Raw genomic sequence first — 25074 nt, 5'->3', positions numbered from 1 at the left:
TTAATGCGTAAAAATATCATTCCTATTTTAAACTGTTAATTTGAACTTTGAATTAGAAGGGAACCCCTGTATCTTATAACTGGTGGCAACGTTTTTTTTGGACAATCACAGACAATTATTAAAACGATGTAGTGTTCAGTCCCAGCCACATACACAAGTCTGTATAATGCTAAAATAAAAATGATCTTGATAATAAGCGCCTATATAAATATTTACAAGTGCGTGCACGAGTTTGTGAGAGAGCACAGGTTGAAAAAAAAAAACGGGATCCCGCACGCTGTCTATACATGGCTGTTGTCTAGTGCTACGGTTCAAGCTATCTGCAATCCATGGGACTTGTTACCCCGTTGAGGTGAAAATGTAAAATGGTTAAGGTAAATGTTACCGTTGGGTAAGGGTTAAATTTAAGAGTGAAGGGTTAGAGGTTAAGGGCGTCCCAAGGATTCCTCCTGCCAGTGTTTAGTGCCACGAGCCAAACAACTTGACAGAGATAGTGTGCTAAGTTTGTCCCCGCTGGCTTCCCATCAAACTACCAGACTGACGGCTTTGTTTCATTGATAAGCTAAAAAGATAGTTGTATTAGGTCGAGACGCCTGGAATAAGTTTGCGAGACGTATCGGAGACTATGGCGAACATGAAAGGATAACTGCGGATAAAGTGTCTGGAAAATAAGGAACTTCGACAGAATCTCAAAGTTTATACTTCACTGTCATGTTTATTGTTGAGTGCGCTTTTTTGTGCGCGAACAAACGATATTCAGGACTGCTGCGGATACAGGTAGGCTACAGCTTTAGGTTTTGTTTGTTTCGGTTGGGAATGTTTTTAGCGATTGATTGATGAGCTTGACAGACACGCATTAAACCATTGTTGATGTTTTTATTCATTTGACAAAGAGCACATTGTCTGTGTCGCCATTATCATAATAAAAATGTCATTACAATTGCCTTTGGAATGGAATTGGGTCCATCTCGTAGCGATCCTGCTTTAGAAAACCTTTGCATTTAGGTGCGCGTTTCTCGACCTTTTCACTATTGTTCAGTAGAGTGTAAGTATTACATGTGTAACAGTGTTAAACGTTGCAATATTGTCTCGAGTTTAGACTTTACCTTCCAACCATAACAGCTTATGTCAGTCAACAACCTTCATAATAGTACTTGAATGTTTAACATAAACATAGGAGAGTCTATATGAATGATGTAATGTACGCTTCTTCAACTGAATGCCTACTGTACAGTCGTCTGTCCAAAGAAACACCTGTAAGCCAAATTAAGATTTGAGGACTATGAAAGTCCACTGCTTAAGGTGCCTGCTGTGAAGTGTGTTGTCTCCTGTAAGAGTTACTACTGCAGATCAGTGTTGAACATTACTTTTTTTTATGATACTGGACTCACTTATCTTTATGATATATCCATCATTCCCCAGGGTCTTGCTGTACTGATACTGCTGTGGGCAGCACTGAGGACAATGAGGCTGTGACTGGCCTCCTGCAGCCATGACAGAGCTGGAGATTGATCAGTCCCACCTGCCACGGGTCCAGGAAGGCAAGTAGAGAACTAGACTCACTGGCCAGGTCAACAGGTGTGTGTGTGGAAGTAAAGGTGTAACACTTCAGGCCAGGCTACATATGCCCTGACCATACCACCTCGCCCTCACTTCAAATAATGTGCCAATGTGTGTGACTTTGGATTACTGTGAAACTAAAAAAAAAGCCAGAGCCTCATTACGTAGAACTCCTGAGGGATTTCATGGAGGGAGGTGGGTGTTCGTTAGCTACCCAGAAGCCTGTAAATGGGTTTCAGCAAAGGGTTATGTGTTGTGGCCTTGTTCTTCTATCTGTCTTCCACCAGTAAGGGCTTTGCTTTTTGTCCATCTGGGATAAGAGGTGCTCGTGGTGTCTTAGCAAGACAGGCAGGCAGGATTGTACACTGTCAAAGCCAAGGCTGCTGTGTAGCGAGTGGCCTGTACAATGAAGATAAGAGCCTGGAATTGGATGGCCATTCCAGAAAGCCCCCCCCCCCCCCCCCCCCCCGTCTCTCTCTCTCCTCCCCCCCTCCCATCTCCTCCCCTCCCCCTCCCCTCTCTCTCACTGCAGTTGAGGGTGGAGGATCGCCCCACTGGCTAGGTGCATATTAGATCTCTCTCTCTCCCCACTCTGTATTGTTAAGCAAACTTAGCTTTTTTAACTAGCTACTATTTTGTTGGCACTTAATGCAGTACCGATGCAAACTTACTGTTTTCAACCGATGGGTTCGCATTTTCTTACACTGTAATGACAGTAGTAGGTCATAGCTTTTTTTTCTTTGGCATTTCTGCATAAAAGCTAACTAATGAGCAGGACAGCAATAGATGTTGAGATAATTGCTCTTTCTGTACTTGTTTCCATTGACAATGGGCACAGTGTGTAAGAGAGCGTTTCCATGCTTTATTAAGCAGAGAACAGTGGACAAACAAAGCCCACTGTAGACTCTATTGCACCATTACACTACTTGCTAAAACAATAGCAGCACTCAAAGATGTCTGATCAGTTTAAACCTTACCATCACAATACATTTTTACCAATGATTTGTCAGAATGCATTCATTGTTTTAGTTTGGTTTACTCAAAAGGGTTAAGTTATTTAATTTCCTACTGCTAGTTTGTGTTTTGCCTCCATTTCCTGAAGTGCTGTTCCCACTGTCCCAATTGTCCTTCCCAATTCTAGAAGCTCAGCCAAGTCAACTTGCTTTGTTTTCACTCCCCCCTTATCTGTTCCTGTTTTTTCTTCTCTGCTTTCCTGATATAGTCTGCCTCATCGGAGGAATGTAGCTCCCTAAGGAAGGCCCCCACCCCCCTCTGACCCCCATCCCAGTTACTTGTTTTCCACTATATTGCACAGCCAAAGTCAAAATTAGCTATATTGTAAACATTCATGAAAACAAACTTGTGCTTTTTGGTTTTAATTTAAGGTTAGGTATACTGCTAGCAGTGTGGTCAGGTTTAAAATCACATTTTAAGGAGAGAAATTGTAGAAATGGGCGAGGGGGGGGGTTGTTATGACTTTGTGGCTGTGGCAACTAGTGACGACCCAGTTACTCTCTCTCCCAGTCCACACATCCCTCCCTCGCTCTTCCTCTCTGCTCTGTGACAGCTCTAGCCCACACTGATATTTATCGTACAGTGTCTGAGTACACAGGAGCTGATGGTCCCAACTCTAGTTAAAACATTCAAACTTATAGAGAGGGACGAAAGGCAGTGGCGCAGTGGTCTAAGGCACTGCATCGTCACTACAGTCCCTGGTTCGAATCCAGGCTGTATCACATCTGGCTGTGATTGGGAGCCCCATAGGGCAGCGCACAATTGGCCCAGCGTCGGCCAGGTTTGGTCTGGGTAGGCCGTCATTGAAAATAAGAATTTGTTCTTAACTGACTTGCCTAGTTAAATAAAGGTAATTTATTTTTTATAAATAAAAAGAGCAAGGCCTGGTTGCATAAAACATCAAGTGCATTTCATTTTTTCCCCCTTAAAGTTTCCTTGACTTAAAGTCAGTTGCACAAAACATTTAAAGGTGAATTTTCCCCTTAAATGAAGTAAAAAGGTTAAGGGTGCCCATGAGGTCCCTTAAGTGCGTCATTAATTATGGATATCAATGTAAACAATGTTTGTGGCGCTGAGTATTGTTTTCTCCTGCCCTGTTTTCAAAAGGAAAACGTATACCAGCATGCTAGCTGCTTAGCTAAACAATGGAAGGTGCACAATCCATGGCTACAAAGCTAGCTACTGTAGCTACCTACTCTGTAAGTTAGCGTGACATGCTAGAAATGAAAAGAAACAAGTCGAGGAGAAAAAAGTTACTAAAAAAAACGTTATCTTCATTTTGCGATCTCCCAAAATAAATGCGTTCTCATTGAGGAGACATTCAGTAAATCAGGTCATCTCCATGGTAACCATAGACTCTTTCTGCCATACATGCCTTTAAACTACTGTGAAATCCCTTAAATTATGCAATTACCTAAGGAAATGTTTAAGGGGCTCTGTGCAACACCCTTAAGAGAAACACTTAAGACGTTTTATGCAACCGGGCCCAGGAAGGGAACAGTGGTGAAGGAGTGGGTGGGGGGGGGGGGGGGGGGGGGGGGGGATTGGCCTAAAATAGAACCCCTTTTCACTTTCTCCCACTCCCTCCACTTCTTTTGTCAACCAGCCACTTCACATCCACAGGCCAAGTGGCTGGGGAGATAAAAGCCAAGTGTGTTTCACCAGTGGCTTCCTCTCACTTTCGGTTGGTTGGACAGATTTGCACTCTACTCATTGTTTTAACACCAGTCATTTTCCTAGTGCATGATTGACATCCCTGGTGGAGGAAGATTCATGATAAGGGAGGTTGTTTTTACCCAGAGGTCGTAAAGGTCATGGCTTCCTGCTTCTGACTCTTCAACATTTTACTGCCTCTTCCTCTGGAGAGGCTGTAACAGCAGACTTTGGAAAATAGCTACTGTCTGGAACCCTCATCAACCTGTTTCTCTCTTCTTCAAATGTTGGATCTATCAGAAACCCTGGATGGCGTCCCCCTGACTCCCTCATCTTGACAATTTGATACCGTGGTAACCGCTACCCACCAATTTGTCCTTCCTTCAAGTGCCACTACCAATTCCACCTGATCTCTTACTCCCTATCCTCTTACGAAACATGCTTTATAAGTCAGTGCCTTTGTAAAGAAGCTTAAGATCCCCTCCACTGTAAGATAATGTAAACAACATATTTGTGCTGAATCTATTCTCCTCGCTCTGTTTTTATTGTCACCACAGACTACTCCCTCCCAGCCCTGTCATGCAGTGTGTCCCTCCCCATCCACACCCCTGGATGTGGAACTTGAGCATAGTTTAAGTGTTGAATGAGTTCTAGAAAACAAGTTGGTTAACACACCTACCCAGGAAGCCCGTCAGTCACTTCCACCTCCACTGCTCTAGGGCCTGAGGGAACTGAGTTCAGCTGTCACTGCCTTCTGTTTAGCATGATGTATTTCAAGATGGATGCACTTTTTCCTCGTGTGTGTCCCATCAATATACTTTTTCTGAGTGAGTTGAGGCCTGGAAAAAGACTTCAACTCCTGAGCTGTCCTGATTCCAAGCCAGATTAGGGACTAATCCTACTCCTTCCATGGCACAATGGGCAGTCTGGACACAAGGGCGGCTGGTCGATCAAGTTAGTGGTAAAGTCTCTCTAGCCATATGGCAGGTGTGTGTTGTCTGTCTGTCTGGATGAGGGTTAATGCTGGGCTTAAACTCTGAATGCTGGCCAGACTCAGACTGGCATTCCTCCACAGTGATCGTGAAACTTAATGTGTCTCGGCTTAGTGTCAGAGAGAGTGGTCACCTTTGACCTACAGTGTTGAGCACTTTTGCATGCTGCCTTCAAAAAGACTACGGCTGGTATTCAATCTGATTATGCTTTGTCGGCAATGCACATTTTAAAGGCAATTTTCACGGCAAATGCTGCAGATGTCGGTGCAATCGGAAATGACCTTTTTAAATAAAGCAAGATCTAATTGAATCCCGGCCTAAATTGACCAACTAGAAACGTCAGTCTTTGTTGTGGAGCATGGTTTGAACCCCTGTATGAAAGGCCCAGGGTCGTAGGCGTCCTCCCTTCCCTGTTTACAGAACAAGAAAAAAGGGAGACCTCCTCGATTTGACTGAACTTGGGCTGCTTGTGTAAACCCAAAATGTAACATGGCATTATTAGAGCAGGGTGTAGTGCAGGTAACTACCGAGCAACATTTCCCTGATACTACAGTTCACTAGAGAAATGGTGGCTTCAGTCTCAACCTATTTAGAAAGGAGAGTTCGAGACAAGCTAGAGGGATACATGGAGACAGACAGAGACAGGGGTGTTGATCATTGACCGTTAACATGGGACTCTCCCAGTCGATGATGACAGCTGGTATTTTAATTGGAATTTCACAATCTGCTCAAAGAAATGACTCCTTTTCATGACATCGGTAGTGTAGGCTATTTGATGTGTGTGTGTGTGTGTGTGTGTGTGTTTGAAAAAAGGACTGTAAAAGCTCTGATAGACTGTCAGAACTGAGGAACAGGAGAATGTGACTGGCTATGGGGTGGAGCCATTTCTCTGTCAAGCATGTAGTGTTTATTTTGCCATGTCAGCCCCAGAGTGATTTATTTATTTATTTATTTTTTACAAATACACACTGCTGGCAGAGATGTTTAGACCCTCCTTGGGCTACTGTGAACAACCCACTGGTCTCTTAAAACTAGCTATTAAAACTAGATCAAAGGAGGGGGCAATACAGTGGTCATTTTTCCACCTAAAGTTTCAAATGTTGTGTTCCACTAAAACCATTAACAACAACCAGCCTCCTCACTAAAGTTCTCCTCTGCAAATCTGGTATCCCTTTCTCTCTCTGTCTCGGTCTCTCTCTCTTTCAGGTAGCTTATGGACTGGGGGGAATGGTTAACGATCTGGTTGTAATCTGATCTGGGGCATTACTATGTTCAGCAGGTGGCCGGTATATCTCAGTCACTGGGATGGGGGAGCTGTCGCTGTGTAACACTGCCGGGCCATAATACAGCAGTTTGATTGAATTGGGGAGTCTTTAGATGCTGCTGTGGGGGCCCCAACAGGCACCTCCAGGGACCAGGCATAAGGCACTGAAGATAGATCTATACACACTGGCCTCTCCTCAGGAAGGACTCAGACATGCTGTTTAGGGCTGACCCCATTTAGCCGACTGGTCGATTGTTTGGTTGATAGGCTGCTGTTCGAGCAGTTGCAAAGAAAAAAGGAGGGGAATGGAAAAGGGGATACCTCGTCAGAGGTGTGGGGGGGTTGCCTTAATTGACATCCACGTCTTCGGCGCCCAGGGAACAGTGGGTCAACTGCCTTTCTCGGGGGCAGAACGACAGATTTAAAAATACTGGATTTAAAAATACACACCAGTCTTCAATGTTTGTTTGGTTCCGTCATTTCCTGTAACGCATTTTATTATTGTTAGTCTTTTACAATTCTCATTGTCAGTGGACACATTGTTTACAGAGCGCACAACCTAGGCTACACTTGTGAGAAACCAGGTTTGGTTCATTCCATTTACGAGTTGTCAATTTATTTGTTGTGTTTATTTATTGGAGCTTAGTGGTTAGCGCATTGGACTAGTAACTGAAAGGTTGCAAGATCGAATCCCCGAGCTGACTTAATGAAAATCTGTCTTTCTGCCCCTGAACAAGGCAGTTAACCCACTGTTCCTAGGCTGTCATTTAAAATAAGAATTTGTTCTTAACTGACTTGCCTAGTTAAATAAAGGTAAAATACATTTGGTATTTTATTAGGATCCCTATTAGCTGTTGCAAAAGCAGCAGCTACTCTTCCTGGGGTCCACTAGAGTTGTCTTTGTGGTAGACAGTCTGTAAAAAGTTGTTTTTATATACTGAACGAAAATATAAATGCAACAATTACAATTCTTTTTACTGAGTTACAGTTCATATAAGGAAATCAGTCAATTAAAATTAATTAGGCCCTAAACTATGGATTTCACATGCCTGGGCAGGGGCGCACAGCTGTGGGTGTCTCTCGGAGGGCTTAGGCCAACCCACTTGGGACCAAGGCCCAGCCAATCAGAATGAGTTTTTCCCAACAAAAGGGCTTTATTACAGACAGATACTCCTCGGTTTCATCAGCTCTCCGGGTGGATGGTCTCAGATGATCCTGCAGGTGAAGAAGACTGATGTGGAGGTCCTGGGCTGGTGTGGTGACACATTGTCAACGGTTGAGAGGCCGGTTGGACATACTGCTAACTTCTCTAAAACAACGTTGGAGGCGGCTTATGGTAGAGAAATGACATTTTCTGGCAACAGCTCTGGTGTACATGCTTGCGGTAATTATGCCAATTTCATGCTTCGTTTAAAACTTGAGACATCTGGCATTGTGAGGTTGTGTCAGATAACACATTTGTATTGTTCCCACCACAAGGTGCACCTGTGGAATGATTTATTTCACCTCATGAAACATGGGACCAACACTTTACATGTTGTTTGTATATTTTTATTCAGTATGAATACTCTTTACATATCTAAGAATTTAATTCCTCTTGCATGTATTTTTGTTTCTTCACTATGTATTATTTTTTGGGTGCTTGTGTAAAAGAGTGAGCAGACTGCCATGAGGCAAACCTTTTTAGTGTGTGGCTGTAGGGAGGAGTGATGGTAGAGACACAGAGGCCCAGACTCTACACACAGCACACAACATTGTCTGGTCTGGCGTGGTCTGCTCTGGTGCACAGTTACACTGCAGCTGCTGGCACAATTCCAGACTGGATGTTCCTCTGAGACTCGCTGGGCAGTCCTCCAGCTCCAGCCATGAAACTCATTGACTCTGGTCATCACACTACAATAATAGACATACCCAAACACACAGGGAGGGCTTGTTTGTATAGCCTGTTTAGATGTAGTCTATGTAATGACTTGTACCCTGTTCTGTTGGCCTCTTAGTACAAAATGTGATTGGACCAGGCAGTGTAGGATGTCATGGGTGACTATTGATGTGGTCTGAGGGACTGCTGTGCCAAAAACGCAACTGCCCACTACATTGTCTCCTTGCAGCGCAAGTCAGCACCAGTCAGATCTTTTGTTACTGTACCACAGTGGCAGTTGCCATTTCAGTATTATGTTTCTCTCAGTATTGAATTTACTGTACATCGAAACAGAAGTATTTGACGTCACTTGTCTTTCTCTCATTAAATAACTAATATTTTTTCCCCCAAAGCTATGGTCATATTTTATGACATGGAAATAAAGACGTTTAGTCCTTTTTTTTGTAAAAATAAATGCTTTTTTTTGTTTATTTTGTGATTTGAAATGTTAAAATGGCTTTTGTCCAACTGCCATTTTTTTTCCCTTCAGTGTGCCATGTTTTTGCTGTCCTAGAGGATGGAGCGTTGGCACACAACCTACAGGAACAGGAAAGTAAGTACAACTATATCAATCCCAGTCCCTCACAGTAATGAGTCAGTTACAGTAGTAGGGGTTCCACTCTGTCTGTGTGTAACCCTGTGTTCCCCTCTGTGCCAGTTGAGCAGTACTACACTACCAACATGCAGAAAAACCAGCTGGTGCAGAATGATATCCGCATTGCCAAGAGGCTGCAGAATGAGGAGGAGGAACAGAGAGCTCAACACAGAGCCCTCCTGAGCCAGGCTTCTAGACAACTGTAAGGGCACTGTGTTGATTTAAATAAATATTACTTACACACACATGTTCTCCACCTCATCCTCTCGATGTGCATGCACACACACACACGTTTGTTTTACTATCCCTGTGGGGACCAAAACATTTATTCCCAGGGAAAATAGTATTTTCCCTAACTCCTAAATCTATCCCCTAATTCAAACCCTAACCCCTAAGCCTAAAATAGCCTTTTTCCTTGTGGGGACTGGTGAAATGTTCCCACTTCTCTGAATTTTCCTTGTTTTATCATCCTTGTGAGGACTTCTGGTCTCTGCAAGGATACTAAACCACACACACACACTACCTGATACTCTCCATATTACGTCTGTGCATTCATTGTACTTACCTGTCTGTCATTATCTCAAACAGTCTAGTCCACCGGTATTCAAACTTTTCAGCGAGAACCACATTTTTTTTCCCACCAGAATTTCTGGGGACCCTATGTTTTCGTGACCCCACTCCAAACGACGCAACCATAAAATATACACATTTCTAGGTTATATAAATAACCTTACATTCATTACATTTTAACCTCTTCTCAAAATGAAAATAAAATTGTTCCAACATGTTTTATTTTTCTAATGCATCTTTTTCAACAACCCCGAAAAGAATTGACTCTCTGCAGTTTGACCCCGACTGACCTAGACGGTTTCCATAAACACTTCTTACATCATTTAAAAAAACTCTGGCATAGTGTACATATGGCTTTCAGCATGTTGTACATACTATACTGTATATGAAACACAGGGTGGTCTGATCTCTCGGTAGTAATCCTAGCCCTCTCCCCTGTCCCCTCCGTGTACACAGTCAGGAGGAGGACTCTGAGTACGCCAGGATGATCCAGGAGGAGATCTTGAGATGTGCTGATGAGGAGGCTCAGAGAAGGGAGCAGGAGGACGAGGTAAACTGCAGATGCCTTTTGATTTGAGAGACTGGCGGTTCATAGTGGTTCTCTACAATACTGATTGTGTACTCACTGCTCAGTAATCCAAGTGGATTTCATCTAGCTTCCTGTATCTACTTCAGTTCTGTGGGGTCCAAATAGCTTGATATATAATGTGGCTCTGTAAAGAATAAGGTCCCAGTGGAGCTGAATGCTGCTCTGGGTCCCTGGTTTACCCACTCAGATTTGAGCAGGGTCAAAGGCCACCAGAGAGACAACTTGTGCGCTTTTAGCGTGAATAACAAGTTGAGCAGTTTCCTGGTAATTCACTCCAGATTATGCTCCATCCCTTTTACTGTCCCACTGAATGATAGTATTATGACAAACAGGCTAGATGGATGCAGAGGCTTTATCTGTACAACTTTGTAAAATATTTTGTCTAAAATGGATGCATTGCCTTCAAAGTATTCACACCCCTTTACTTTTTCTACATTTTGTTGTTACTAAGTTGAATTAAAATGTATTTGATTGTTGACAAAAAAAATGACAATCTACTCAAAATACTCAACGTATGTCAAAGTGAAAAATTCTAACATTTGTAAAAAATAATATTATGATACGATAAATAAAACACTGTTTTGATTAGGTATGAGGTACGATTTAACCAAAATTGTGTTTTTTGGGGAGGTTATTAATATGGGCAGGTGGGATGGTAGCGTCCCACTTGGCCAACATCCGGTCAAATTGCAGAGCGCGAAATTCAAAAATACCAAATTGAAATATTGAACTTTCTTGAAAATATGTTATACATCAAAATAAAGCTTAACTTCTTGTTAATCCAGCCGCTGTGTCAGATTTCAAAAAGGCTTTACGGCGAAAGCAAACCATGCGATTATCTGAGGACAGCGCCCCGCATACAAACACATGAAAATCATATTTCAACCAGGCAGGTGTGCCACAAAAGTCAGAAATAGCGATATAATTAACGCCTTACCTTTTGAAGCTCTTCTGTTGGCACTCAAATGTCCCAGAAACATCACAAATGGGCCTTTTTGTTCGATAATGTCCTTTATGTCCCAAAAATGTCAATTTATTTGGCGCGTTTGATTTAGAAATACACCGGTTTCAACTCGCCCAACATGCTTACAAAGTATCTAATAAGTTACCTGTAAATTTGGTCCAAACATTTCAAACAACATTCCTAATCCAACCTCCGGTACCCTAAAACGTAGATAAAATTTAAGACTGAGTAAACTGTTTCTAATACCGAATAAAAACAAGGTGAAGCGCGCTCCAGTTCACGCGCATCAAAACAGTAGAGTCCACCTGGAGTGACACTTACAATGGATAGGACTACTTAATTTCTCAAAAGAAAAACATCAAACAATTTCTAAAGACTGTTGACATCTAGTAGAAGTCATAGGAACTGTAGCCAGCTCCTAATTAAGGGTATCCCATAGAAAACAATTGGAAAATCCTATGACAATAATTTTATTTTTTAAATCCCTGGATGGTTTGTCCTCGGGGTTTCACCTGCCATATCAGTTCTGTTATACTCAGACATTATATTAACCATTTTAGAAAACACTACATTTTCTATCCAAATCTACCAATTATATGCATATCCTAGCTTCTGGGCCTGAGTAACAGGCAGTTTACTTTGGGAACGCTTTTCATCCAGAGGTGAAAATACTGCCCTCTACCCAAGAGGTTAAACAACTAATTGACCGACATTGGAATTCAAGTAATTGAACCTTTCATTTCGGGATTTTTGTGAGCCCAGAACACCGTTTCTCTAGAGAGAAATCAAATCATTCACGAGAGAAAAGTCCAAAACTATATGGGAAACATGGCAGAAGGAAGTTGTAGTTTTCATTAAGCAAATAGTCAACCTAGTTCAGCGCAGAGACATGGTAATTAATTCAATGACCATGATTTCTGACTCGGACACAGATGGATACTCCTTTACGCATGCTACGTTAGATACACAGACCGCATATGCTTCCGCATGAGAGAGGAATGTACACAATAAGACGATGGAGGCTTGATACCCATATGATGTAGTTTACATCATATGATGGCGTTTTTTGCGTCATATGATCCAAAAAGCATGATGCGTGAATGATTCCTGTATTTTGAAAGTTTCATATCTTAATGGTATTGCTGACAAACAAAAGATTTGGGACCATGTCAACAATGGACTAATCAAATGTATTTATAAAGCCCTTTTGACATCAGCAGTGGGTGGAATTATCCTTTAACAATTACAAGCATACCCATAACATGATGTAGCCATCACTATGGTTGAAACTATGGAGAGTGGTACTCTGTTATGTGTTGTATTAGATTTTTTTTTGTCACATTAGTGTTATTTACCACTGTAAATCATGGGTATCAGTGGTTTGGGCTGAATTATCCCTTTTAGATGAAGCTTAGAAGCCTCACTCTCATAAAGGATCCTTGTTCAGAGTGAGTGAAGTCAGAGCAGACCGTGGGTGTGTCCATCATTCTAGGGGTAGGGTGGAAATCTTTTAGTGGCTTGGCCCAGGAACAGTAGTGTTGCTGTAAGTGGTGGTCTTTCATGTTGCCAGTCCTTTTTGTGTATACATATTCCAGTTACAAGGTTATTGCAAGTCCCCAAAAGACAGCAATTTGTTAATTTAATGAATTCTTTAAAGACTTGATTTCTAAAGGTCAATGTCTTTGCTCGTCTGTAGAATCACTTGACTAAGCGTAGTCTTTACTCCATGGATTTAATAGTGCTAAATCACTTTCAGAAGCCTCAGTGTTGGCTAATTATAACGATGAGCAAACACACTCCAAGCAAATTCACCTTTATGGAAGATTGGCTGATGTAGTGTGTTGATTAAATATTAGCATCCCCGCTGACTGTTTAATTGCACAGCAGAACAGAAGGCACCAGGCGGTGCAGTCAGTCTAAATGCCAGATCCCCATGGCACTTCCTGAGCTAACCTGCCATGTCAAGCTGCTAATTGTCTGCTGAGGCTGGCAGCGCTGAGCTGGCGAAGTGCTCTGTGACTCAAGCTAGAGGAACAGTGCTTGTGCTCGTATGGTCTTTCTTAACACTTCACTTGTGTCATTAGAGATGTTGAACTGAGAACCCTCTAAACATGCAGCGCTTGATCTACAAGTGGTGTCGAGAGGTTATACTGACAGGGATTGTTGTCCTTTTTTTGCAGACATAAAAGAAAATCTCTCAAAATGCATAAACTTTTGTTTGTTTCCTATGGTGTAGCTTAGACCTTACTTTATATAATCTGTGAGTCTGTGCCCACCATCGGTGGAGACACAACATGCTCTTGAATACAGGTGTCACCTAGAGCCAGAAATCACCATCATTTGCAAATAAATTCATTAAAAATCCTACAATGTGATTTTCTGGATTTTTTTCTCATTTTTGTCTCATAGTTGAAGTGTACCTATGATGAAAATTACAGGCCTCTCTCATATTTTTAAGTGGGAGAACTTGCACAATTGGTGGCTGACTAAATACTTTTTTGCCCCACTGTATTTTTATACAGGGCTTCTTCATTACAATGAATAGATAGATGTCTGTCTTACAGGAGGGCTCTGGGGATAAAGGCATAGCCCAGGTCTCTGGAGGTCTATTAGAGCTGCTCTTGTACAGGGTGTCTCTGGCATGACTAGTTGACAAGGTGTTGGGTGAAAGTGAAGCAGTCCTCTTAGCACTTTTTCCAGACCAGAGCCCAGTCTCCCCTTGCCCGGCAGGCAGGGGGAGATGAAAGGTTGGTCTGTCTCTGGTCTGCTGGTCTGTTATTTTCCATTGAGTCATCCCCCAGGCCTTCCTGAAATAACCAGCCTCGCCAGGCCAACAGGAGACTGGTCCTAGATCTATTTGTGTCGTCTTGCCACATTGACCATAAGAGTTGGTAAGACGGCACAAACTGAACTGGGACCATGCTAACCCAAAGTTGGTTTTGTGCTGAGCGGCCAATGTGGACCTGCCCAATTTCACTCATAATGGAGACAAGTGACCTACTGTGACTCTGCATTCAACACTTCCTCTGTCGACAAATGCCTTTCTAATGCAGGCCACCCAGACTCTGTCTATGCAATGACAGCGGCTAGCCCTCAGTGTTTATCATGCTGCAGGTTTCCACCCATGATAATAAATACTGTTTAGTTGTAGTGCTCTCATTTCCACAGAACAAGGCAAAGATACATGTGTATTGTGTTCTATGGAGTTCATGTTTTGTCATTTACTGTTTGTTTGCGTTAACCCCCTGAACCACCAGACTGAGTCATGGACCATTGTGGTCCTTGTTTGTACTTAGAGTATACGTCTTGGCATTGTTCTTAATCTGTGTCATAATCGTACACTTGTAGCCATGTTCTGTGGATGCTTCACATCACTCACCATTCATTCTTTGCTGATTTCTTTGAAGATTCTGTTCTTAACTGCTAGTGCTTGCTTTACCATCTTGAGTAATTGCTTTGATCTTTGTACGGTGATTGTGGGCAATATTATACTGACACCTTGTGGTGCTAATCTGTACTGTACACATGAATGACCTCCTTCATGGGCAGGAAACAGAGAAATCAGTGGAAAGGGTTTTTGAATGAAGGCTAGATGGGTGGAAGCTAAATAGGAAGCACAGTCATTGATGCCAACACGCACTGGCCTGGTTAACCTCACCCGTAACACTTGGCTGACATTTTTGACTCCGTATGGCAACTGAGCTCAAACTGAGTGTGTGAAGAGTCTGTTCTGCTCTGAATTGACCTCAAATCACTCACTTGATATTTGATACCTGCTGAAGACATTTGTTTTTATAATCTCAAAACTATTCATTTTATTGACATGTGCTGGCTGAATTTATTGTTACGGTTCTGGTCCCATGGATGAAACGATACACAAGCGTTTTGCCATAACATCTGTTAAACATGTGTATGTGACCATTGAAATTTGGTAACATTGTTTCCACAGGAAATGGCTAAACGCATCCAGGAAGAGGAGGGGCTGAGGGTCAGACAGAGGAGTAGGCAGGAGAGCCTCAGTGACGGTACAGCCACACTTTTTATCTTGTATAAGGGAAGCAACTGATACTGGCACTTTCCAAATATTGCTAACCATTCCAATAATGTCTTCTCTAACGGTGTACTTAATGTGTAAAAGGCTCCTGTGTTGACAAGGCCATTTGTTTTAGGGTTCCTTTTTATCTTTCTGTGGCTTCTTTTATTTCTGAAATCATGTCTAAATAATTGATTGCTTTGGTTTGAATCATACTTTGGGTGGTGCCTGTTATTCTGACCTTTCCTGATAATTCTGTTACTTCTCAATGATTTTTTTCAAAGCCATGATTGGCGTGCGTGCTGCTTTCTTTCATGATCACAACGAGGACAAAATATGACACTGAGGAACTTGAAATCTTAATAAACTAAATAAACCCCACTGTTTCTAATTTCAAACGCTGAAAGTGACGAACCATCAAGCCCTCCACACCTGGATCATTGTGACCGCGTTGTAGGTGTAGATCATAGATGCTGTGTGGTAAAGTCTAACGCTTGCATGGGGAGGCTGGGCCCTAATCTAACCCTGCTTTGTTCTGCATGCTTGACTGCTGTCATTCCCATCTGCATCCACTTGACCCCACAGGTCTCCTGGCAGCATAGATGGTCAGCCTTATCCCTTTGGCAATCACTCGGCTATAGCTATCTCCTTAATAACATGGACCATGGCACTGTATGTGTTTTGTCTGTCAAGCTTGTATTTGAATGTGCACTTATAGTTAAATAATCTTATGATAATTTAATGACATGCCTCTGTTGAGCCCAATAGGGTTAAGAAGTGTTTTTTTTTAAAAGTGCATTTAATTTAGCATGGCCCCTTGTATTTTCACATGCAGCCCAAGTCTGTCTTGCACCATTTACTGCACCTGCCTAATACTACATGTAAAACACAAACACCCACATTCACCTGCTTTTGTGTTTGCATGTTTGGCTTGACTAAAGACAGTGCCAGCGTCCCTGCCTCGCCTTGCCCACACCAGCCTGCTCTCAGCACCAGCCCCATACATGGAGAAGAGCTGCGCCATCAGCCTGCTACCAGCAGGTGGCAGTGTTCTATCTCTAACACACAGCCACAGTCAGACTCTACAGCTGCGCCTCTGTCTGAGCCCTACAGGACAGCAGGACAGAATAACAGAACTCTGTCATCACGTGATAGACACATGGATCCCCCTAGAATCATCAGAAACAACCTCCAATGCCCTCCACCTGACTATCTGAGTGATGAAGGCTCAGAGCACACAGACACTGTTTTCCCTGAACACCTCCCTCCATCCCGGCCGTGTAGACAGGAGAAACGTCTCAACACTGCCCCTAGTGGCTACAGGACTCCTGTGCACCAGCCACAAGAGAGAAGCAGCGGGAGTCTCAGCCGCCACAACCGCTTCAGAGAGGACCATGGCAGGGTTTGGGAGAGGGGCAGAGGAGAGAGGGAAGAAAGGGGGAGTCTGCAGGACAGGGATAGGATTTGGGACATGAATCCCAGGGTAGCTCGTGATGGGGGTTATGACAGGGACCCCAGGTCAGAGGATGGCAGGGAGCGGCACTACAGAGGAAGAACTAGTGACCCTGCTAGAGGGGTGCAGGATAGAGACCGAGATGAGGTCAGAAGGAGCTGGACCCACAGAGAGACCAGCGACAAGAAACAAGTACGCTTCCAGGACGACACCAGCAGACGCTGTCATAGTTACCATGGCGACAGCAGGCGGGCAGGAAATGTCTGGGAGCTGATTGCCCATGACTTAAGAGAGCGGGGTGTGGCCTTGAGGCAGAGCTTCAACGGGGGGTCACGGTCACAGCGGACAAGGGGTAAGGGCAGAGACAGCCAGGTGCATGATGGGGGAAATACCATCGCCTGTAACAACTCTCAACCACAGAGGGCTTTTCAAATGGCCATCTGCAACAGGCCCAGTTACCATGGAGATGTCAGGGAAAGGAGTGCCTCACAAAGAGAAAGCCTCTGTCACCGTGAGGGGGAGAGAGAAAAAATCCATGAAAACCTGACCATAGAGGAGGCTAGTGGGACTGAGGTCTATGATGAACACTGTAGAAATGATAGGCTGTTCAGCAGAGAGGGGAGGAGTAGTGGGACTGAGGTCTATGATGAACACTGTAGAAATGATGGGCTGTTCAGCAGAGAGGGGAGGAGTAGTGGGACTGAGGTCTATGATGAACACTGTAGAAATGATAGGCTGTTCAGCAGAGAGGGGAGGAGTAGTGGGACTGAGGTCTATGATGAACACTGTAGAAATGATGGGCTGTTCAGCAGAGAGGGGAGGAGTAGTGGGACTGAGGTCTATGATGAACACTGTAGAAATGATAGGCTGTTCAGCAGAGAGCGAGAGGGGAGGAGTAGTGGAGACCCCAGACACAAGGTCAGCTCAGGTGGGGACCAGGCGAGGGAGGAGGGCAGGGTCGACAGGCACTACCATAGCGAGCGCAGGGTGAGGAGTGAGAGTGAACACCAGCATGAGGAGGATAAGCAGTACCACTCCGAGGAGGAGAGACCCCCACCCTCACAGAAAGTCTCCCAGCGCAGCCAAAGCTTCTGCAGCAGAGGGCCCTCCATCAGGGCCAGATCCAAGCACACCCACAGAGCAGGTAACACCCAGAGCTACAGGTTGCAGGTACCTCAGTGCTCTGAACAGGCAGACCTGCAGGGAGGCAGCTACTGTACTCTCCCTTTTGATTAAGGGTATTTTTTCAAAAGTGTGATATTTCCTCTGTAGTATTGTTGGTCATTCTGATGGTCTGGGAAATATCTTAACCTGGATTTCCTTTATTCAGAGAACAGCTGCTCTTCTTCAACCCCTCTCCAGCCTTCATCTTCTTTGTCCTCTCATCTCTTGAAATGATCTAACAGACTGATCTAACAATATGTGCTGTATCGTTTCTTTCCTCTAATTACATGTCTGTCTTCATCTTCACAAGGTCTGTTATTTCATATACCTTTTATCATACCACATCACAGCATCACTCCCATCACACCCCTTATTTCTCTAAACCTTCCTGACCCCAAGTCTCTCCTCCCACAGGAGCCGCACTGCAGCCGGAGAAGGGGGCGTGTCTGGACCTGGGGGAGCTGCAGCAGGTGCTGCTGGATGAGGAGCTGGCCAGGAGGCTGCAGGAGGAGGAGAAGCTGCTGAGGAGGGTAAGGGACAGGAAGGATACCACACCCACAGTGCCACCTGCTGGATGTACTTTCAGCTCCCCCGAATACTACTATGTTGCTGAGTGTTAACCACTCTTCTCTGGTGTTGTCATTGCAGAGCCTTCCAGCCCGTCCCTCCCACTATCAACGCGATTCCTATCCAGCGGGAGACTTCAGAGTGGCACAAGTGGCCCAGGATGAGGTAAGACGTTGTTTTGGAGGTACAGCAGTAAATATAATGATTTAGTCAGTTTCTTTAAGGGAGTCTCAAGTCTGTATGAACTTTTTATCACCCAATCTCATTAGTCATCAGATAAATCATAGGCTTAGCAAAACCATTAGAAAATGCAGCCTTCAAAGCCAAAGGTGTGATTATGACACTGTGGTCACTGTGTCCTCTGTCAGGAAATCGCCCGCTTCATGCAGAAGCAGGAAATGAAGTCAAAGCGTCGTTCACGGGACCTTGATGGCCCGGGGTCACAGCGTGAACCGCATGACCTGGCTGACCCCTATGACAGGAGAACTGCCAGAGACAGACGGGTAGCTGCTGCTGTTTCTTTTGGGTTTTTCAATCGCTTTTTGGTGCCATTTTCACGTGTGTAGTGAATTTAACACTTGTAACGCAGCAGTCTCATATTAACAAGTATTTATTGTGCATTAATTTTGAAGACCTCTTTCACCATACAACCATTGATCCAAAATACAGTTGAAGTCGGAAGTTTACATACATACACTTAGGTTGGAGTCATTAAAACTCGATTTTCAACCACTCCACAAATTTCTTATTAACGAACTGTAGTTTTGGCAAGTCTGTTAGGACATCTACTTTGTGCATGACACAAGTCATTGTCCAACAATAACTTATAATTCACTGTATCACAATTCCAGTGGGTCAGAAGTTTACATACACTAAGTTGACTGTGCCTTTAAACAGCTTGGAAAATTCCAGGAAATTATGTCATGGCTTTAGAAGCTTCTGATAAGCTAATTGACATCATTTGAGACAATTGGAGGTGTACTTGTAGATGTATTTCAAGGCCTACCGTCAAACTCGGTGCCTCTGCTTGACATCATGGGAAAATCAAAAGAAATCAGCCAAGACCTCAGATAAATAATTATAGACCTCCACACGTCTGGTTCATCCTTGGGAGTAATTTCCAAACGCCTGAAGGTACCACGTTCATCTGTACAAACAATAGTACACAAGTATAAACACCATGGGACCACACAACCATCACACCGCTCAGGAGGAAGATGCGTTCTGTCTCCTAGAGATGAACGTACCTTGGTGCGAAAAGTGCAAATCAATCCCAGAACAACAGCAATGGACCCTGTGAAGATGCTGGAGGAAACGGGTACAAAAGTATCTATAGCCACAGCAAAACAAGTCCAATATCGACATAACCTGAAAGGTCGCTCAGCAAGGAAGAAGCCACTGCTCCAAAACCGCCATAAAAAAGCCAGACTACGGTTTGCAACTGCACATGGGGACAAACCTCTTACTTTTTGGAGAAATGTCCTCTGGTCTGATGAAAGAAAAATTGAACTGTTTGGCCATAATGACCATCGACATGTTTGGAGGAAAAGGGGGAGGCTTGCAAGTCGAAGAACACCATCCCAACAGTGAAGCACCGGGGTAGCAGCAGCATGTTGTAGGGGTGCTTTGCTGCAGGAGGGACTGTTGCACACAGTCAGGAAGTTAAAATCTTGGTCACAAATGGGTCTTCGAAATGGACAATGACCCCAAGCATACTTCCAAAGTTGTGGCAAAATGGCTTAAGGACAACAAAGTCAAGGTATTGGAGTGGCCATCACAAAGCCCTGACCTCAATCCAATAGAAAATGTGTGGGCAGAACTGAAAAGGCGTGTACAAGCAAGGAGGCATACAAATCTGACTCAGTTACACCAGCTCTGTCAGGAGGAATGGGCCAAAATTCATCCAACTTATTGTGGGACGCTTGTGGAAGGCTAACCAAAACGTTTGACCCAATTTAAACAATTTAAAGGCAATGTTACCAAATACTAATTGAGTGCATGTAAACTTCTGACCCACTGGGAATGTGATGAAAGATATCAAATCTGAAATAAATAATTCTCTCTACTATTATTCTGACATTTCACATTCTTAAAATAAAGTGGTGATCCTAACTGACCTAAGACAGGGAATTTTTACTAGGATTAAATGTCAAGAATTGTGAAACTGAGTTTAAATGTGTTTGGCTCAGGTGTATGTAAACTTCTGACTTCGACTGTATAAGATTATAAGAACAATGCTTTAATCGTCACCAACTTAATGATATCTTCTCAATGTAGTTATTTTAACAACCAGTTAATCCATTAGCAATAAATGCAAGATGCATGTTTCAAAACGGCCCCTTTTTTAATGTAATATGCTACATTAGGCAATGCACTCACTACCTGTTGAAATTTACTGACCACGTTTCCATTTCTCCCATGTTTGATCAAAGGTGTGTGATCATTGAAGGCATCGTTCATAATCATGATGCAAAAAATACAAGTGGTGTTCTGAAATAAACGCAACATACTGTTGGTGTACTGTAATCAAATTAAACAAATGTTTCTTTCACTTATGTCAGTGTTTCAGGCACTAGTTTGCAACAAGCCTGTCCTGAGTGTTTGGCCATAGGTTGATCTAAAAACATGTTTTTAACATAAGGAAGTGTAATGTCATCGCCTAAGCACGTTTTCACCCACTGGGTGGATACCCTACTAATATTACAGTACTGCATTGGCCAATGCAATTTTAGTAAAGCATGTTGGACACGTGTTTTAGAGGATGCATTTGTTACATACAGTGCCTTCGGAAAGTATTCAGACCCCTTGACTTCTACATTTTGTTACGTTACAGCCTTAGAATTGTTTAAAGAAAACTGATTAAAGAAAATCGTACAATCTACGTACCCCATAATAACAAAGCTAAAACAGGTTTTTACAAATGTTTAGAAATATATTAATACTTCAAATATCCATTTTCATTATTATGTGTAGTAGACAAACCAGTTTAAAATCTATAGCTTTACCAAACCGTTAATCCGACTGCTCTTAATTGATAATCACTTAAGTCCTAGTGAAATGTATTTTTAACAAATGTGAAGGGGATCCTAGCAAAAGTAATGTGAGCATTGCATTATGGAAGAATTACTTTATGAACATGTATTGCAATGTGAAGTTTAGTGAAAAAAAGTGACTGAGGATGTTATACGTAGTCAATTGAAAATACCTGCCATTTTGATCTGTTTTGAGTTTAATACGAAGTTGTGAAAATGTACCACACCAAAGCGATTGGAGGAAGAATAAAACAAACTGTAATGAGCCATTGCCTACGTAGTGTTAACTATTGACACTACTTTTGAATAAAGTGTCTGTCTTATATCAAAACAACGTTTTCAATAGGAATATTGTTTATAATTACTGTCCTGTGTCTCAGATCCAGCGGGAGAGACTGGGCTCAGAGGACCTTCCATCTCCTACTGAAGACTGCTCTCCAGACTATCAGGCCCCTAGACCCACAACCCAGTGAGTCACTGTATATAACACTGGGAAACCCCAGGCTGGAAGTGCCCTCCTTAGCACCTGACTGATTTATCATTTGCTGAAGAAGTATGGGGCTTTTGAAAAAGTAATTGCTAGAGATAAAAAAAAATAAAAAAAATTCAATTTAAAGTTGTTTTTCAATCAACCAACAAAACACATTCCACATTCACAGATGTGACAGACTTTTAAAAAAATAAAAGAATAATAATATATTCAAAAATATATATATTAATAATAATAATAATAATTTAAAAAATAAATTATATATATATATGTGTGTATGTATGTGTGTGTATATGTGTGTGTGTATATATACATATATACATATATACATATATACATATATATATACATATATATATATACATACATACACACATGTATATGTGTGTGTGTGTATATATATGTATATGTGTATATATATATATATATATATACATACACACACACACACACACACACAGAATTATTAAAAAATATAAAACTTGCAGGAGCACTATCAAGGTACTTATTAGCTATTTCCAGCCTTAGCTGAGACAACCAGCAAATAATTATTTTTTAGATTTTACAGCAAATCTGCTAATTTCCCTAATCACCCCATTCACTCTGTACAATTTGAATATAGTTGTGTAGTGGAGACCAGAGTATCAAATTTGGGCTGTTCTTGCGGAGGTCATAAGTGAGCTTTTCAAGAGGGAGAAAGTCAACAATCTGATCAATCCACATTTTAAATGTAGGAGGGGTATTAGAGGCCCACAATGGAAGAATACATTTCTTATCAAAGTATGTAATAGTCATAAGCAAATGCTGGGCATTAAGATAGATACACGGGGTCATATCAAACTGTACATCTAGTATTTTCTGTGCAGCAGTATGTACAGATTGCCAAAATCTGTCAATCTCTCTACAGCTCCAAAATACATGCATATAGGTTCTACTTTCAGAGGTACATCTTTTACAGTTAGGAGAAATGTCTGTTTTCATTCTATGGAATCTCAAAGGAGTGTAATAAAAATTTTACAAAAATGTGTAATTAGATCATTTTTACATTAATAGAGGAGCAGTATACCCTGTCACAAACCTCCGCCCATAACTCATCACTGAGTCAGACCAAAGTCCTTTTTCCCAGATTATTTTCAAAGGAGTAAAGGAGGAGCCTCCTTTTTCAGAAAGGAGTCATATATATATATATATATATATATATATATATAAGATATTTTGCCTTTAATGGATTGTGCTGTGACAAGAAGGGTTTCAACTTCATTCAACTGAGCTCTAAACCTCCTCTTGGAAGTAAATGACGACATGTCTAATTTGAAGATGTATAGAAAAAGGGATCTTGGCACATTGAATTCACTGCAGAGCTCTTGAAAGGATTTCAGTGTAGTGGTTTTCTGATGAAATATGTTTGAAGGTCCTGATTCCTAGAGTATGCCAAAGATTAAAGTTGGCATCCCTCAGGGCTTTTGGCAAGTGTGGGTTGCCTACTATAGGCGTGTGAGAACATATTTGGGAGGAATTGCCCAGGTATTTCTTAGTCCCTCCACGTTAGTAGGGTGCTGTAAATCACAAAGGTTTTGGCTATGTTGCCCACTTCACTAAAGTTATTAATGAATATCATTGAGCTTAGGGGCAATGAACCACAGGGTTGGGCTTCTATCTGAATCCACGTTGACTCTTGTCTGTTTGTGATCCATGTTAGCATGTTGCGGATTTGGGCAGACCAGTAGTACAATTGAAGGGAGGGAAGGGCAAGACCACCTTTAGATTCAGGTTTCAATAGAGTGGAGAACTTGATCCTAGTTTTTTTTATTGCCCCATATAAATTTGGTGATGCTTTGGTTAGTTGTTTTGAAAAAGGAAACTGGGAGATAGCATGGGAGCATCTGAAATAAATAGTTCAGTCTAGGGAGGATGTTCATACGGATGACATTAATTCTTCCTACTAAGCTAATTGGGAGGGAGATCCAGGAGTGGAAGATTTTTCCTTAAAGGCTATTCAGATCTGGTGTTATGAAGATCCCAAGGTATTGAAACCCCTGTCTTCCATTGGAAAGGACATAGTGTCTTCATAGAGCTGGTGAGTGTAATATTGAGGGCAGACAGTGGATTTGTTCAAATTGATCTTATAACCTGAAAACATGCCATACTGAGCAATTGTGTCTAAAATGGGAGGGATTTCTCAGGGTTGGATATGTAGAGCAAGACATCATCCGCCTAAAGCGAAATCTTGTGCACCCATAATAATTGGATTGCTCCTTATCAACTCTGCCAGAGGCTCCGCCCCCAACAAGTAGAGCAGGGGAGACAGCGATTACCCTTGTCTTGTGCCCCGATTGCTAGAGATTTTGATATCCGTCGAGTGGGCTGCAATCATGTCGTGGTAGATTTGGCTATGAAAGTAGTTCTATATTTCAACCAATTACTCATATCTTTACAGATCACAACAGCCAATCAGAATCAGAAACATTGCAGAGGAACTGGACCCAACTTTCAAGGCCAGTAGACAAGGCAAGGAGGGCATCCGAGCAGGACCGACAATCTCTGGTAGGAATAACAATACCACGGATCATTTCATCATAACATGTAGCTTATACTGTCGAGGTAATGAGCAGTTATAAAACATCCTGTTGTTCCTTATAGGCACATCCTCCTGCCAGTCTCATCCCACTCCTCACTCCGGCTTACATGATTTTATGGAGGAGCCAACGTTCATCCCGCCCACCAAGAGGCAAAGCGCCAAATCCAAAGAGAAGAAGGAGAACTGTAAGCAGCAGTGATGTCAGTCTGAGACCATGGGCCCGGGAGTAGAACCGTACACCCCTCACATTACTTTACCTGGTTGCAAGAGAATTTAAAGAAAATGATATTTAGTTATCCCAACTAGCACTTTAACCAGTTAAAAAAAAAAAATGATTTTTTGTTTTTGTTAAAAGGACTGGTCCAGATACTTTATTTTCACGTTTGAGTCGTTTAAGTAGTGAGTGCATACATTTTTGTACTTTTTCTTACTGGGTTCATATAACTCAATAATATTCAAAGGGAAGAATTATACACTGAACAAAAAATATAAACGCAACGTGAAGTGTTGGTCCCATGTTTCATGAGCTGAAATAAAAGATCCATACACACAAAAAGCGTATTTCTCTCAAATCTTGTGCACACATTTGTTTACATCCCTGTTAGTGAGCATTTTATCCTTTCCCAAGATAATCCATC

The 25074-nt window shown here is 42.4% G+C and overlaps 1 protein-coding gene across 8 annotated transcripts; it reads left to right on the top strand.

The window, feature by feature from the left end:
* The first annotated feature begins 236 nt into the window (after positions 1–236).
* Positions 237–24992, top strand: LOC110492147 (coiled-coil domain-containing protein 50). 8 transcript variants are annotated; one of them, XM_036947080.1, is made up of 13 exons: positions 237–374; positions 1423–1541; positions 8892–8954; positions 9060–9198; positions 10023–10116; positions 15069–15144; positions 16094–17749; positions 18184–18299; positions 18418–18501; positions 18705–18839; positions 21749–21837; positions 24296–24402; positions 24499–24992. In XM_036947080.1, the coding sequence occupies exons 2-13, from the start codon at positions 1493–1495 to the stop codon at positions 24633–24635; spliced, it is 2745 nt and encodes a 914-aa protein (XP_036802975.1). In that variant the 5' UTR covers positions 237–374; positions 1423–1492; the 3' UTR covers positions 24636–24992. The 8 variants fall into 8 exon arrangements, with proteins under 8 accessions (XP_036802975.1, XP_036802981.1, XP_036802974.1 ...); XM_036947079.1 differs by having other exon boundaries at positions 250–777; XM_036947082.1 differs by lacking the exons at positions 237–374; positions 1423–1541 and adding an exon at positions 7658–7867 and having other exon boundaries at positions 16094–17178; positions 17311–17749.
* Positions 24993–25074: the final 82 nt, after the last annotated feature.

The sequence above is a fragment of the Oncorhynchus mykiss genome, chromosome 16 (assembly GCF_013265735.2).
Source record: "Oncorhynchus mykiss isolate Arlee chromosome 16, USDA_OmykA_1.1, whole genome shotgun sequence".
NCBI lineage: Eukaryota > Metazoa > Chordata > Actinopteri > Salmoniformes > Salmonidae > Oncorhynchus > Oncorhynchus mykiss.
The sequence above is the reverse complement of the archived record's forward strand: the minus strand, read 5'-3'. Positions and strand labels throughout refer to the sequence as shown.

Coding starts and splice junctions, on each gene's coding strand:
- LOC110492147 (XM_036947078.1), top strand. CDS start 7,693: ATGATCCTGCAGGTGAAGAAGACTGATGTGGAGGTCCTGGGCTGGTGT. Junction 8,955..9,059: donor CAACCTACAGGAACAGGAAA/GTAAGTACAACT, acceptor CCTCTGTGCCAG/TTGAGCAGTACTACACTACC. Junction 15,145..16,093: donor GCAGGAGAGCCTCAGTGACG/GTACAGCCACAC, acceptor GCTTGACTAAAG/ACAGTGCCAGCGTCCCTGCC.